A 16,364-nucleotide genomic window follows, 5' to 3' on the forward strand; every position below is an offset into this window, starting at 1 on the left:
AAAAAATCATTTGAAATTATTTTGGCTGACAGATAGATCATGAGGGACCGTATGTTATTGCGATCAGCTTTTCTCTTATTTTCAGTTGATTTTGTCTGCTTTTTTTACCCGTTAATTCGATTAAATATTGACTATCATTTTGTTAACCAATTTACAATTTAATCAACGTAACCTTTATCTTAAACATTTTAATTTTCTTTTAAATTCTAATTGAAAGAAAAGGTAAGTCCATTTTTATGGCTATACATTTAGACCCTACCTCAAGATACTATTAACATTTGTGAGCTCGATGAGTTGTTTTCAAGTGAAATGTTTGTTTCTAAAACAATTGGTAGATGATTACATTTTTTCACTTAATTCAGTAATTTACTTTAAAAATTAGTGAATATTACCATAGATTAACCTATCGTTAACATAACATAGACCACTGAGCCAAAGATTTAAGAGTTTTACTGTGCTCGGCAGTTAATTGTTTATTGGGTTTTTTTTTGTAAACCGTGTTTTGTCTGCTTGTTTCATTTCTGTATGCAGTAGCCTTATGCTGGTTTCTTGGTTTAACAATCGTTTGTGAGCTGATTTTTGCTGGTCATAATCTCTTTAATTGGTCTTGATTAATTTCATTACCTCCACATTTTGGGTAAGTTAATTGTATCTTTGACTATTGAATATAAATATGACCCCTAATCACTATTAATAATGAAATAGGACGAGAAAGTTGAATAATTTTGGCTACTTTTCTTCCTTTAGCTCTCCAAATTAACTGAAATTTTTATGGAGGAAAAATGTACAATTTTGAATTTATTAACCAATTGTATTTTTTTCTTTTACATTTATTCTAATTTCTAATTTGGCTTTTCAACACTTATGAGCAAGTATCTAAAATAATTATCAACTAGCATTAATACCACAGTCATCACCAGTATCAGCCATCTTTCCCAATACTATCTTCATCATTCCATTTATTCATTCATTATTTTTACCATTATTGTTAGGCTCACCATATTTCCTAAATTGTATGTATTTCTTTTAATGTAGGCATCCTTCAAATTTTTATTATTAAGAAATAACGATTCAAACCTAATCAAATCATGTATCATCTGTTTACAAACATTTGTTTTCTCATTGACCTGCATTCTTCTGGATCAAGCTAGCTTTTCTCATTTCAATTTCATTTAATCTCAATCTATTCCATTACAGTCCATTAAAATCTCTTCAATTTTGTGCTCTCAATAATCTAATGAAGCTAATTCTGAATTGATCATTCTATAAATTTAGATATTTGTAATTACGTGAGTATTAACAAGTAAATCTCCAAAACTCATACTTTTCAACTATTTGTCACCTATTCCATACAATTTACCATTCTGTTGATCAGTAGCAACATTAGTAAATTCAGCATCATCGATAGAATAAAATAGATTTATGAATAATCCAAACATCAGGCCACTTCATTTTTACCCAAATTTGTCCCTAATATTTGTAGTCTTGATGGCTTCTCTACCGCTAAATAACCATGCGGAGACTTTGGTTTTTGGGTTTGAATTCAACCTAAAATGCACGGCTTCTAACAAATTTATTTAAATTCTGTTTCATTCCATATCTAGTTGTACAGTTTTCAATTAATTTGTTGAAGTAATGTGTATAGTTATGATTCTTCAATACTGAAACAATTCCAATGTTTAATTTATTTCATTTCAATCAAAAACTAACCAATCTGTTTTGTTCTCCTTGTGACCGAGGTTTCTCTTTCCTCTTCTTAACTACACATTGTCAGTATCTTGCTGGTTTTCATCCTAACACACTCAACTCACTCTTATTTTGTCTTTCTTTTCCTTGCTTTTTTATCATGTTACAGGTACTTGATCGCTTTTAATCTTCAATAAGCTACGTTCATTCTTCATAATTACAATTGTGAACTGTTGTAACCACAATTTAAAGATTTAAGTTTAATTTTATCCATTATTTTACTTAAAATACTTGTAAACAACAGTGAAGAAAACAAAAATGAAGCAAAGTGGTCTTCAGAGAGCCAGGCAAAGTACAAGAAAGGTAAGTGTTAATTTTGTTTTGTTTCTTTCTTTTTGCTGTTATACCTTATATTAACTATTAATTTCATAAATTGTAATCCAATTACTTATTATTAGTGTGTTTAAAATTCTCTGTTTTCACCATTTAGTATCACAGGAATAAATTTTCATAGATCCAAACTGTTTTTACTATGTTAGAAATGAAATTACCCAAATCTTCTACTTTAGTCGATCACATCTGACTGTTATACCACTAATTTATCATGCTTGGTTGTTTATTTGTTCTCATTCTTACTTTTATCTTATTTTTTGACAGAAAATTAAAAAATCTTTAGGCCCTGATTTTTTGGATCCTTCTAATCTTGGTTTACATGGGAAAGAAGCACAATCCGATGTTCGATGTGACATTTGCCAAGATGGTTTACCAAGTGGCTCTAGAAGAGATTCTATTACATGCAGAAAATGCCCTGTCCAAGGTATTTTATTTTAAATTGTGAATATAATATTGATCATGGTTTTGTCAAAGCGAAACCTGATCATTCCATTTATACCCTTTCCAATATTAAACTAACCACTAATTACTAATCATTCAAACTTGTTGTTTATTTTTTTCCCTTTCTTTTGTGCGCTTCTTCTTAAAGCTCATGCAAGCTGTATTAGAGCTCAACTGAATGTAAAATATATAAAATCTTTATGGCTGTGCCTTAATTGTAGACACTGTTACGAATGTGATGAGTCTGGAGTTGACCAGGTAATTATACGAATTATATATATCAACTTATCAAACATGGAAATTACTGCTGTCTGTTAGCAGATTTTATTATTTATCTAACCCTGCATCAACTCTTCTATTTTTCAGAGCGAGCTCATATTTTGCCGAACGTGTGATTTGTCCTATCATTATGAATGTATAAGATCTATTTCATCTTCGGGAGGTGAGCTTTTATTCCATTTTTATTTTACATTTTGCATGATGATCAATGTAAAATTACTAAACTTGATATTTTTTTCATAGGAAAATGGATTTGTCTACAATGTAAAAAACCCCAGTTACCAATATCACGGTTCCATGGTTTTCGTCAAAATAGAGTTGCGAAAACTCTTAATAAAAGTCACTCTGAAGATAAATCACCCGATATAACAACTTCTCATCCTTCATCATCATCATCCACACCATCAACATCAAGAGCCTCGTTAAGTGTTAAAAAAGAGTTGATAACTGAAAAACAGAAGCCCAGTAACAATGAAAAAACTTCAAATAATGAGCGATCCTTACGTTCAGATCAAACTGAACGTCCGACACGCTCAGAAAGACCTGAGCGTTCTGTGAATGCCAATTCTAATAGTTCTAGAAGACAAGAAAAAACAGAAACACCAGAGCGTCAAGAAAAGACAGAGAAAACAGATCAACCTGAACGCCCAATGAATATTCAAACAGTTAAAAGGTCATTTACAAGATGGGTCATCAGACCCCGTCATGTGGAACCCCCACCTAAACCTAAACCTGGAAGTGATGATATTAATTCTGTGAAAACGCCTCAACGTCCTGCAAGCATAGATCCGATGAGTTCCAAACGACCTGAGCGTCCTGCGAATATTGATCAAATTGGTCCAAAGAAACCTGGATGTCCCATAAACATTGACTCAGCAGGCTCTAAACGACCAGAGCGCTCCATGAGCATGGATTCAACGGTTGTTAAACGTTCTATGCCCATTGAGGCAGTTAGCACAAAACTCCTTGAAATTGATGATCCATTTGCAAAAAGGCCTGAACGTCCCGCAAGTATTGATCGGATGAGTTCCAAGCGACCTATGAATATTGACGCTAAAAGGCATAATGAACGCTCTCCAAGTATCGATTCAACTAGTTCAAAGAGACTTGAACGTCCTATAAGCATTGAATCAGCCAACTCTAAAACGCCAGAACGTCCTTTGAGCATGGGTTCAATAGGTGCCAAGCGACCTGATCGTCCCATAAATACTGACTCGACTGGTTCCAAGCGACCTGATCGTCCTATGAGCATTGAAACGATTGGACCTAAGAGACCTGAACGCCCGATAACCATTGATTCAACTGGGGCCAAGCGAATTGAACGCCCTCTTAGCATTGATTCAATCAATTCTAGGCGTGAAATGAGCATTGAATCAGTGAGCACAAAACGGCCAATGAATATTGAATTAGTTAGCTCTAAGCGTCCCATGAGAGTTAATCAAGTCGTAAATGATAATCGAAGTAGCATTGATCTACCTGATGTAGATATGATAGATTCTTTTACCGAAAAACCATTAGTTAAAGAGGTAAAAGACAAGTATATAGATAGGCCTAGAATAATTAGACATAAAGTTGAGCCTGAGAGGGAAAATAATATGGTCAGATCTAAAGAGGTGAAAGATAAAGACGAAAAACAACAATCGTCAAATGAAAATAGAAGGATGTCAGAAGAGCGGTCTGAAAATAATCGTAATCCCATGAATGTTCTTAAAGCCAATGGTCCAACAAGAGGAAATGCATTACTTTCCTTGAATGATCTAGGAAATGGAAATAAGTCTGATGGAATGCAGCCTCCTGTTCCGCCAAAAGTCACTGTATCCAAAAAAGACGCTAGTGAAATTCAAGGTACAGGATTTATATTGAGCAAACCAGTAGAACTAACTGAAGAAACTGCTCGACTATTAAAAGACTCAAATGGTGCTAAAAGACTTAAACTAGTTCTTTTCGAAAGGTATGATTATCATTTAAACGTTGTCGATAAATTCATTTATTAATCCAAGTATTATGACTAACGATTAATTATTTTTTTTATACTTTCAGAGCATGTAAAGCTGAAAGCTTGTTGCCTGCCGAGACTAATATTTGGACAGTTGAAGATGTTCACAATTTCATCAAATTCATTGGTTTCCCAGATGCTGCTGAAAACTTTTCAGAACATCAAATCGATGGTAAAAGTTTACTTCTTCTTAGTCGGAAGGATGTTATTACTGGGTTCAAGCTCAAATTAGGACCTGCTCTTAAAATTTATGCTCACATTTTCCGATTACAAAGGAAAAGACCAGCTCTCTTGTTGGAAGAACAATAAGCTTAATTACTAAGCCAATAGAATTGACTCAACCCATTTCAATGAAATCACCACAAATCAGACAAAGCATGAGGATTTGGAGGGAACAAGCGAAGCTACATTTAGCGATTCAGGAATATCCATGAAGCCAACTTAAATATTTCTTGAAAGCAAAAGGACAGTTTCCAACTCTGTAGTTTGTTCATTTTGATTGTTCCAGATCTGTTTTGGAAGAAAAATGTTACTTTTATTAACTCTTTGTATACGTTGGTAATTAAGTTACGATTGCATCTATACATATATATTTATGTTCTTACTTTTCCCTCTTAAATGGTACAAAAAATGTTTTCTCAATTGATGATCCATTTGATCCATTTCTACCTTTCCCTTGAGAAAGACTTTACGTTCCCTTTAATCGCTTCTCTTTCTTCAAATATTCTTTGATTCCTTACTTTTATATTCACACTATTTCCTTGCTCTTTCTAATCAAAAGAAAGAAAGAGTATTTTGTTTTCTCTTCTCAAATTAACTTGACCGAAGAAGAAAAAGAATGGAAAAAATAATAATCAAAGTGAAAGTCAAATCATGTTTTTAAAATTTTGACACAATCTTTGACAAAAAAACTGCACTTTATTGCAAGAAGTAAAGTGAAGACTAAACATTACTAAATTTTCATGCTTGGCTCGTCAGAATCAATTCCTATTCACTATTAAACCAATAATCTAAAAGTTAAACTGTCTTACATTTGAGATAATAATGAATCATCATCATCATCATTATTAATAAATAAAGTTTAATAGTTGAACATAAACTAAAATCTTCACATTTGCTTATTTTATTTCAAAGCTTGAATTTCTCTCTGTTTTATTTTAAATATTATAAATTGTGTTTATCTGTTTCATTAAGAGATGGATTTAATTGAACAAATATTAATAGCAAGCCTAATTATTAAGCAATCGCTAATTGGTTAATCGAGCGATCGATTTAAAAAACCTAGAATTGTTTAAAAAAAGCGCTTTACTGAGAAGATATTGCGCCAAACTCACTTTAGGAGACAATCTTTGATCCCGCTTGTTTAGGAGAAAAGGCGCCCAAACTCGTCTTTTGTAAACATACCTCCATTTATTAGGTTTTAAGTTTGCTTGGTAATTTATTAATTAATTTTATTGGTGTTTTTCTTTTAATTGTGTTTTAAATTACTATTTACAAGCATGGAAGTTCGATCAGCACGTAAGTTAAACATATTTTTCATGTGTCTATAATGTAAAAGTGTAAAAATGTTTTCTTAACATTTGGGAAATGTTGTGTTTTGGCAAGACCTTGTTTTCCATGTTATTGTTTTTGCCTAATCTTTGGTTTTTGTTCTCCATTTTCTTTAACAGGTCGAACTAAACTTGAAGTGGAAGGTAAAAAATCCGCTGTCAAGGCTGCTTTGGACAAATTGTCTAGAGTCCGGAAAGGTATTGCTGAAGACAAGTATAACATGAAAGAAGAGGAAAATCTTTTCGTAGAAGGAGCTGAAGAAGATTTTTCAGATGATGATTTCGTGGTTGATGATACACCTAGTATAAAGAAATATTTTGGTCAAGCTACTAACGGGAAGAAAGGGAAACGACAGTACGATAGTGAATCAGATGAATATGAAGAGGAAGAAGAGGACTCTCAAGAGAAGAACAAAGTAAAGAAAATAAAACCGCCTAAACCATCAAACCTTTTGCAAGTTAAAGTCGAAGAGACTCAACCAGAAGACCAAGACAATGATGACGCATATGAGGTATTAGCTTCAACATCCAAACGTTTAAAAGGTATGTTTGGCTCCAAAAATAATACACCACAATCAAGTCGTAGAGCTTCACTACTTAAGCCATTGGAGTTATCATGCAGTCCATCTCAAAAAAGAAAACTTGAACAGGAAAATTCGCCAGCTTCAGTTAAGGCTAAAGTTAATGGTTCTGAAGTTAAGAAAGCAAAAATCGATTTTGATTCTTTTCACCAAGAAGAGAATAAAAGTATTCTTGAAGATCCAGTTAATGATTTAGAAAACGATGATGATGTTCCTGATGCATCGTTTGATTTTGGTGGACAGGAATCTTGGACATTTGGTCTACAGGGTATTGCTGACGAAGAAGCTACAACTGTAACTGGTGATAAAGATTTAGCTGTTTTTGTTGATAAAGATGGAATTACTCATTTAAAGATGTACTGGTTAGATGCTTACGAAGATCTCGGTCCTTTCCACGGAAGAGTCTATATATTTGGCAAGATAAAGGCTAAGTCGAATGCAAAGACTTCATGTGATTACCAGAGTTGCTGTTTGATTATTGAAAAGATCGAAAGAAAAGTTTATCTGCTTCCAGCCATGAAAGGAGACAGTCGAATTCCAGTTTCTGAAGTACACAAAGAATTTACTGATGTAATCGCCCCAAATCATCGGATTAAAAATTTCAAGAGTCGAAAGGTTACAAAATTTTATTCATTTGACCAGCCTGATGTACCATATCAAGCTGATTACCTAGAAGTAATCTATGGATCAAATTATCCTCAACTTCCAGCTGATTTGAAAGGTTCAACGTTCTCCAAAGTATTTGGTACTTCTCAAACACCTTTAGAACGGTTAATAATCGAGGTTAATCTTCGAGGTCCTGGTTGGATTAGAGTGAAAAATCTCCACCCTGTAAATGTCCCTGTTTCGTGGTGTAAAAAGGAGTTTACGATGGACTACTCTTTTAAAAATATCACAGTTGATATTGATGATGTCACCATCCCACCTTTAATGATTGCATCTTTAAATGTGAGAACCTATTTAAACCAAATTATCGCCATTTCGTGTTTTGTTAAAAAAGATTATCAAATTGATGGTGGTACTCCCTCTAGTCCATTGGATCTTGACCAAAGCTGTTGTTTAATTACCTCACCTTCGGGTATTAATCTACTTCCTGAATTCAAAAAAGCTGCTCGTAAATTTGTCAAAGGTCATGAAAATCTAATCAAGGGATATGATAATGAACAATTTATGCTGAACCAATTCCTCGTAAACTTGGGTAGACTTGATCCTGATGTTTTAGTCGGCCATGATTCTGCCTTTGATATCAACATTATTCTAAATCGTCAAACCCATTACAATGATAAAATCAATTGGTCTCGTTTAGGCCGTCTTAGAAGAAGCTCAATTAAAGCCCTTAAATCACAAAAGGATAAAATGGCAGTTACATCTGGACGTTTGGTTTGTGACGTTAAAATAATGGCCAAAGAATTTATCAAAGCTAAAAGTTATGATTTGGATGAACTAATTGTCCAAGTTTTGAAAAAAGAACGCCTTTTGGGTCCTTCGTCTATTTCCGAAGCATATGGTAGCGTTAAAAATCTTTTCAGTTACGTCAACGCTTTATTAGCTGATAATAGATTCATCATGAGTATAATGTATGAGTTGAGCGCTCTACCTTTGGCTATGCAAATAACTAAAATCGCTGGTAATCTATTTTCGAGAACTTTAATGGGTGGAAGAGCTGAAAGAAACGAATATCTTTTACTTCATGCTTTTTACGAGAAAAACTTCATTTTACCTGACAAAGTGATCCCAAAATACAATGACAACAAATCCAACGATGAAGTTGTTCCATTAGGACAAAATGAAGATGGAACTGAAGCTGCTAAAGGTGGTAAAAAGAAGGCTGCTTATGCTGGTGGATTAGTTTTAGATCCGAAAACTGGCTTTTATGATTCGTATATCTTGCTTATGGATTTCAACTCGTTGTATCCCTCAATTATTCAAGAGTATAATATATGCTTCACCACAGTCAACAGAAATCGCGTCAAGATCGATGAAAATGGTGATGAAATACCTGAAGTCCCTGATGCCGATAAAGCCTGTGGTATTTTACCTACAGAAATTAAAAAACTTGTAGAAGGCAGAAGAGAGGTTAAAAGACTTATGTTACAAGAGAAAGCACAAGATGTACAAGATCAATTGGACATCAAACAGCAGGCTCTCAAACTTACTGCGAACTCTATGTATGGTTGTCTTGGTTTTTCCAATGCTCGTTTTTACGCAAAACCACTTGCTGCTTTAATTACTTTTAAGGGACGAGAGATTTTGATGCATACTAAAAATTTAGTTGAAACAATGGGACTGGAGGTTATTTATGGTGACACCGATTCAATTATGATCAACACTAGTTGTAGTGATTACGATGAAGTAATGAAAACTGGTCGTAAAATTCAAGCTGAAATTAACAAAATTTATCGTCTACTTGAGATTGGTATTGATGGAGTTTATCGTCCAATGTTATTATTGAAGAAAAAGAAATATGCAGCTATTTCTATTTCCCGTGATCGTAACTCGATCAAGACAACTCGAGAAATGAAAGGATTGGATATTGTTCGTCGTGATTGGTCTCTAATCGCTAGAAAAGTCGGTGGAATAATACTGGATGAAATCCTCTCTGGCAAATCAAGTCAAGATATTGTCGATGCCATACACGACAGGTTGAAATTTTGGTCAGATTTCATTAAAGCCGGAATATTCACTCCTGAGCAACTCAAAGATTTTGAAATAACCAAATCTTTAACTAAAAATCCAGAAGATTACGCAGATAAGAAAAGTTTGATACATGTCAATGTCGCACTTCGACGAAATGCAGATGAAAAACTAGAAAGGAAATTGCGAGCTGGAGATTGTGTGCAATACGTTATTTGTATTGACGAAAGTAATCCTGATTTTGCTAGTTTACCCGCAACCCAAAGAGCTTTCCATCCCGAAGAGCTTAAAGAGAGACCTTCTCTCAAGATTGATCCCAATTATTATATAAGCCAACAAATTCTTCCAACCATTTCTCGTCTTTGTGAACCCATCGAAGGAACTGACTCTCATATCATGGCTGAAGTCATGGGAATCGAATCAAATTCTATTCATCGTAGCTCCCGTGATGAATTAGAAAATGATATTCCTTTGAGTGATGATATGAAATTTGATGGATGTAATTCATTTAAGATTCCATGTCCTAATGATAAATGTGCTAAGATAATTGAATTTAGAGACGCCTTCAGGCTTGATTCAGTTACTAAAAAACGAATCAACTTAAGTCTTGCTCGCTGTCCTCATTGTAATATTGATCTAACATTAGAAGTTTATGAAAATCGAATAATCAATCATTTCATCAACATATTAAGGAGTCTTTTGGATGAACATCAGAAGTGTTGGGTGATTTGTTGTCGCTGTAACTTCCAAACTAGAAGTTGTTGGGGTTATTACCGTGATAGAAGAAGTGATAAAGGTTTAGAATGTCCATATTGCCATGAAGATATGGATCAAAAGGTAAATATTATTTTCTTTTGAGATTAATTCATCTATTGACTAATCAATTTTTACTTTTACAGATTACAGATCGTCAACTCCATCAGCAACTTTTATTTTATGAAACTCTTCTTGACCGTGATACCGCTTTAAATTCATTATCTAGTGCATCTGAAAGAAGTAAGTTTTTTTTCAAATGTTTATTCCAATTTGTTTAATTCACTGAAACTAATTTATTTAATATTTCTTATTGTTATTTTAGGTGAGCTAGATGCTAAAAGTGCCTCTTGTACAAAATTGTACAGAATTCTTTGGCAACATGTCCATAATGTCCGTTACACCATGAGTTATACCGACGTCAATCTCACTTTTATGTTCCACAATCAGATTTTCACCTGTGTTAAAAAGCAAATTAAAAAATGATTTCTTTGTATTTATTGATTTCTTCCCCCAGACTCTAAGAATCCAGGCATTCCTTAATTATGCTTTTTATTCTTATGACATTGTAATAATCATCATATAATTCCTACTGCATTTTTAATGCTCATCCACCTTTTAAAACCCAAAACTTTCTCTATTTGTGTATAAAATTTTTCAAAAGAAAATTTAATGTTTCAATAAATCTTTAAATATCACGTCAAATTGATTTTTCAATCAATCATTGCCAATGATTGAATTAAGACTAAAAGGCAATGGGTTTAAATATGGAATAAAAAACACGGCTTAAAGGACGAATCAAGAGTAAAAAATTCTGATCTAACACTCAGTACATTTATTTCAAGCAATTCAGTTTTTTAAATCAGTCTCAATTGTTATCACTTAATTTAAAATTATGGAAAACTTGAGTAACCTATTATTATTACCTGATAATTAACCGCCAGTAAACTAAAGCTATGGATTATTAATTGGGTAACTGACCCACTGCTTGAGATTCAGTTTTTTAATAAATTTACTTTTATCTACCGACAATTTAAATGATTGGATTATCCATTGACATTTGCTGATGAATAATGAAAATACAAGTTGAATCATTGAAAAGAGAGACTTTCTTTATGCAATGAATTGGTTGCAATGAGGTAACGGCCCCCTCTTACATCACACAATTTTTTCCATTTGTTCCAACTACTTCCGTTGACCGGCGTTGGCAAATTTTAGGTTGATTACTTGAGTTGATCAGTAAACTATAATCCCTTATTAAATTAATTGATTGTTCTTCTTGCTTCATTTAATTAGTTTACCATTCAACTTGTAACTGACCAAAATGTCTCAGGTATGTTTTGGATGAATTTGAATTAATATTTTTCTGGTCCTCCAGCTTTTTTCAGTATTAACCGTTTTCTTTTAACCATTTAAATCCATGCTTCTATTTTACTTACATTTCAATATGTAACATTTTATATCGTTCCGGTTGTTGATTTCTCATATTTTTCATTTATTTTCAGAAGCTTTATGGAAATTCCAATGACTTTCGGGTCAAGAAAGTTCTCATTGCTAGCCAATACTCAGGATCTAAAGTTGAATTAGTTGAAACTGCTTCACTTAAACAGCTTCCTAAGTCTGTCCCAATCCAAAAGGTATGTTTATCACTATTTCAAAATAACCTTTTCTTTAGAACTGTAAATTTAAAATGAATATTTACATTTATTTAGCTTCCTACTCTTGAGCTTGCTGATGGCTCATTTGTATTTGGTAGTAATGCTGCTGCTATTCAAGTTGCCAACGCTCAACTTAAAGGAGCCGATGATAAAAATAGGGTAGAAATCGAACAATGGATAGATTGGTCTGACAATGATTTGTATCAATCTGTTGCCACATGGATGTACCCAACTCTTGGATTCATTGAAGCTTCTCGGCCTGTATGTTAATTTACTTGAAAGTTTCTTTGGGATTCTAATTTTAATGTAATATTTTACTCAACAGTCTGTTGAACGAGCTAAATCAGAAGTTAAATCAGCTTTAACTGCTTTGAACAAATATCTTTCAACCCGCACTTATTTGGTTGGCGAACGAATAACCTTAGCTGATGTTACTGTGCTTTCAATCCTTCTCCCACTTTATGAAAATGTAAGATTCAGATCTTTAAACCTCAAGAAGATTTCGTTTTAATGCTAAAATTCATATTTTAGATTGTGGATGCTAAATTTCGAGATGAATACGCTAATGTTCAACGTTGGTTCAATACTTTGGTAAATCAACCTCAATTTAAGCAAGTTTTAGGTGAAATTGTTCTTTGTGAATCAACTCCAACCTTCAAAGAAGGTGGTAAGTTATTATTAATCAAGCATAAAGCTTAGTATCAGTTTTTTATGGAACTTTTAATTTTAGCTGCCCCCAAGAAAGTAGAAAAAAAAGAGGAAAAGAAGGCCGAAAAGAAGAAGGAAGAAAAGCCTAAACAGGAGAAGAAAGAAAAGAAGAAGGAAGCTGAACCTGAAGATGACGGAGATGATCTCGGTTTCCCACAAGAAAAAACTAAAGACCCATGGGCTGAATTACCTAAAGGGTAAGACTCGGTTGACATTTAATTTTATGATGAATTTCAATCATTTTTTGATTTAGAAGCATCATTATCAAAAGAAATCTTAACAAGAATCATTTTTATGTTAATCTCATCATATTCTTATCTTTTCCAGTAATTTCGATATGGATGACTTCAAGAGATTTTATTCAAACAATCCCGAGGATAAATCCATCCCTTATTTTTGGGAAAAGTTCGACAAAGATAATTACTCAATCTGGTCTTGTGAATACAAGTACCCTGAAGAGCTTACTCTAGTTTTCATGAGCTGCAATCTAATCACAGGTATTTTGTAAATTTTTCTCATTTTGAATCTTTGATTACTTACGTATCCATCATCTTCAATTTAGGAATGTTCCAACGATTAGATAAAATGCGAAAATGTGCCTTTGGTAGTATGATTCTCTTCGGTGAAGATAACAAAAGCTCTATCTCAGGAGTTTGGGTTTGGCGTGGTCAAGATCTTGCTTTCAAGGTATTTAGTAATTTCTTTGAGTCGGTTTCCTACAGTTCTCACTTAATTAGACTGCTAATTCCATAGCTCTACTATTTTCATTAGGAGATGCATTAAATCTTGAATAAATACAAGTTTTCTATGAAAGTTAGCAGTTTAATTAAGTCATGTTAGCTGTATAATGTTTTATTTTTTGCTTTCCTTTTCTCATCGTATTGTTTTATCTCATTCAGCTTTCACCTGACTGGCAAATTGATTACGAATCGTATAACTGGGTAAAATTGGACCCCAACTCCGATGATACTAAAAAGAAGGTTAAAGAGTACTTCAGCTGGGAAGGAGACTTCGATGGCAAGAAGTTCAATCAAGGAAAAATATTCAAATAAATTTCTACTTTCATCTAATAAATACTTTTAACTTGGATTCTGTTTCTATTCAATTATTTTGCTAGAGTAATAGCTTGCTTAGATTTCAAAAAGCAATGATATGTTATTTTAAGATAAACTTCTAATGATTTCGTGTTTCCGTCTCAATTATTAGATGGTAGGTGTAACTTGTGTAGATTTTCAATGCGAAGTTTTATTTCCCTTGAGTCATGTTGAGTAATTTTTATGTTCTTCATATCAGTCTTAAAATCTATATTCAAGTGAGGCTTATTCATATGCTCTAAATCGAAAATCATTTACCAAAAATTTCAACCAAGCCGTTTGAGTAACTGTAGACGTTACTTATGAATCGTTTCAAGACATCTAGAAATACAGTGTATTATTTGAACTGTATTTCTAAATTTTATTTTGATTATTAACAAGTTTTGCTACACATTTTATTTGCCTAGAAAGGTAAAAATGGTTAAATTGAAAATGGATACACTAGTAATCAGGGTTAAGTTAACAAGAAAGGGCCAGACTACAGTAACCTCAGTATTTTGACGATCATCACTTCTAATATAATTATTTCACACATCATCAGTACCAACCTCAACATCCTTTCTCAATTAATATAATTTCTTCACCCTACGTAAATGATCTAATAAATTATTAAATTTCGATTTTTTTAACAATTTTTTCAGCCTTCAGTCTTTACTTGGATTGCGAGACTACTTGACTACTTGATCGAGAAATGCTGTGCACTAGTAATCAAGGTTAAGTTGACAAAAAAGGTTCAGACTTGTCCACGTATTGTCCAACATACTGTCCACCACCCAATTTAACACAACCACCAAATCAACCAAATCAAACATCATCACTTTTTAAAGAAACTCTTCTCAACAAAATTGTCCACCATCCAAATACACCAAATTGTTGACCACTTTTGGGTAATAGGGGATCCGATTAATAATGGATGTGTTAGATGGTGTAAAAGTGATCAAATCTTTTAAAAGTCTTTTAAAAATTGTTTGAAAATGTGGTGGAAAAAAGCCGGTCCCAAAAAATCTCCAATTTTGTTAACTTAACCCTTACTAATAGTGTAGCAAGAGATAGCACGACAATGAGAGCTTGAGATAAGAAGTTAAAAGGAGCAACAAAAGAGGGAGCTAGCAGAATCGTTTGCCTATTTGCTTTTCTTGCATTTAACGCAATAATTTTCATTCAAGCAAAAGTCATCAATGTCTGCTTATACAATACATTTCATAAATTTAATTCAACCACTAGCTCAGTTGTTAAATAATTGGTCAAGTTGATTAACAATTGTGAGTGTTAAAGGGTCGAGTTTGGATTGGGGAATCTTTTTGCTACTAGAAAATAACGGAAACTTAAATTCAAACGAGCGTTTAACGCACATAAATTTTATTAAACGCGAAAAGTTTTAACAATTTAACCACAGTTCTCTTGATGAATTTTTAGCCACAATATTTCGAGAATCGCAATCATTACAATCATTATAGCGAGTTTGAAAGGACATGAAAATGCAAGGAATGTCGGCAAATTCTTGAGTTGAAAGAGTTGGGACTTTGGGAATTTTCAGGCGCATAAAAACTGAATCGATTAGTTCTATTAAAAATGTCTCTTATCGACAGTTTTAGATGAAATCGAGGTCAAATTTGAAACTTTATCGTCTTTTTTCAATAATGAAACCAGATTTTTTCATGAAACTCATTTTTTTACCGATAAAATGTTTACTTAACGCAGTTAATCGAACTTTTTCGAACTTCGAACCGCACACTTTTTTCAATTTACCAGTAGTTCTCTTGATTTCGGCCATTGGCCTTAGAACTTTGGTTCTCAATATTTCGAGAATGGTAACCCTTACAATTATCATTCTTCCATCGAAGATTAGATTTTATCATGGGCATATGATATGACTAAATACCCAACTAACACATCCACTATTAATCGCCATCATATGCCAAAAGTGTTCAACAATTTGGTTGATTTGGGTGGTGGATCATCTTGTAAAAAAATGCTTGAAAATGTGGAAATGGAAAAAAGCCTTTCTAAAGTGGTGGACAATTTTGTTGAGAAAGTCTCTTTAAAAAGTGATGTTTGATTTGGTGGTTGTGTTAGATTGAGTGTTGGACAATATGGTGGACAATTCGGTGAAAAGACGGTAAAAAAGTGGTGGAAAAAGCCGGTCCCGAATATTTTTCTAGCAGATCATAAGAGTTCCAGATCTCTAACTATTACGGTCACAGAAAACTGCCGATTTAACTGAAAATCGAAGTGATTTATTTTACAGAAAACAGAAGTTTTTATAAAAAAGTTGGTTGATTATCAAAAAAAATGTGATTCATGGAAAAATCTGGTTTCATTAATGAAAAAAGACGATCAAAGTTTCAACTTTGGCCTCGATTTCATCTAAAACTGTCGATAAGAGACATTTTTAATAGCACTAATCAGTTTTTGTGCACCCACAAATCCCCAAAGTCCCAAATCTCAACTAAAAAGTTGAATTTGCCGACCAGTCTCTTGTTTATTTCCTCTCAGTATTGCCTTCATTAATCATCTTATCACGTTACTATAGCTGATCAATTTATCTTAATTGTTATCACAATTTTTCTGGAGAGAGAGAGTGTGAAATT

At 33.1% G+C, this 16,364-nt stretch overlaps 3 protein-coding genes across 6 annotated transcripts; all 3 read left to right on the forward strand.

Annotated features, from left to right (window-relative positions):
• The first annotated feature begins 32 nt into the window (after positions 1-32).
• On the forward strand, positions 33-5,894 carry LOC107365281 (uncharacterized). 4 transcript variants are annotated; one of them, XM_015932764.3, is made up of 8 exons: positions 33-222; positions 532-637; positions 1,856-2,049; positions 2,344-2,503; positions 2,669-2,778; positions 2,887-2,962; positions 3,043-4,750; positions 4,840-5,894. In XM_015932764.3, exons 3-8 carry the CDS (start codon positions 2,005-2,007, stop codon positions 5,102-5,104), a joined length of 2,364 nt encoding a protein of 787 aa, XP_015788250.2. In that variant the 5' UTR covers positions 33-222; positions 532-637; positions 1,856-2,004; the 3' UTR covers positions 5,105-5,894. The 4 variants fall into 4 exon arrangements, with proteins under 4 accessions (XP_015788250.2, XP_089124942.1, XP_015788251.2 ...); XM_089268816.1 differs by having other exon boundaries at positions 94-222; positions 535-637; XM_015932765.3 differs by lacking the exons at positions 33-222; positions 532-637 and adding an exon at positions 970-1,289.
• Positions 5,895-5,905: 11 nt separating this feature from the next.
• PolA1 (DNA polymerase alpha catalytic subunit) lies at positions 5,906-11,018 on the forward strand. Its single transcript, XM_015932783.3, has 4 exons — positions 5,906-6,313; positions 6,466-10,397; positions 10,460-10,556; positions 10,639-11,018. Exons 1-4 carry the CDS (start codon positions 6,295-6,297, stop codon positions 10,797-10,799), a joined length of 4,209 nt encoding a protein of 1,402 aa, XP_015788269.2. The 5' UTR covers positions 5,906-6,294; the 3' UTR covers positions 10,800-11,018.
• A 509-nt stretch (positions 11,019-11,527) lies between these two features.
• On the forward strand, positions 11,528-13,768 carry eEF1gamma (elongation factor 1-gamma). The gene is made up of 9 exons (XM_015932832.3): positions 11,528-11,646; positions 11,819-11,950; positions 12,026-12,232; positions 12,297-12,440; positions 12,503-12,638; positions 12,702-12,876; positions 13,007-13,176; positions 13,242-13,366; positions 13,579-13,768. Exons 1-9 carry the CDS (start codon positions 11,638-11,640, stop codon positions 13,729-13,731), a joined length of 1,251 nt encoding a protein of 416 aa, XP_015788318.2. The 5' UTR covers positions 11,528-11,637; the 3' UTR covers positions 13,732-13,768.
• The last annotated feature ends 2,596 nt before the right edge of the window (positions 13,769-16,364 follow it).

The sequence above is a fragment of the Tetranychus urticae genome, chromosome 3 (genome assembly GCF_039701765.1).
Source record: "Tetranychus urticae isolate SD_2017Ah chromosome 3, NJAU_TeUrti_SD_1.0, whole genome shotgun sequence".
NCBI lineage: Eukaryota > Metazoa > Arthropoda > Arachnida > Trombidiformes > Tetranychidae > Tetranychus > Tetranychus urticae.

Coding starts and splice junctions, on each gene's coding strand:
- LOC107365281 (XM_015932764.3), top strand. CDS start 2,005: ATGAAGCAAAGTGGTCTTCAGAGAGCCAGGCAAAGTACAAGAAAG. Junction 2,504..2,668: donor CAGAAAATGCCCTGTCCAAG/GTATTTTATTTT, acceptor TTCTTCTTAAAG/CTCATGCAAGCTGTATTAGA. Junction 2,963..3,042: donor ATCTATTTCATCTTCGGGAG/GTGAGCTTTTAT, acceptor TTTTTTTCATAG/GAAAATGGATTTGTCTACAA.
- PolA1 (XM_015932783.3), top strand. Junction 10,398..10,459: donor ATGAAGATATGGATCAAAAG/GTAAATATTATT, acceptor TTACTTTTACAG/ATTACAGATCGTCAACTCCA. Junction 10,557..10,638: donor ATCTAGTGCATCTGAAAGAA/GTAAGTTTTTTT, acceptor TTGTTATTTTAG/GTGAGCTAGATGCTAAAAGT.
- eEF1gamma (XM_015932832.3), top strand. Junction 12,233..12,296: donor TCATTGAAGCTTCTCGGCCT/GTATGTTAATTT, acceptor TTTACTCAACAG/TCTGTTGAACGAGCTAAATC. Junction 13,367..13,578: donor GTCAAGATCTTGCTTTCAAG/GTATTTAGTAAT, acceptor TATCTCATTCAG/CTTTCACCTGACTGGCAAAT.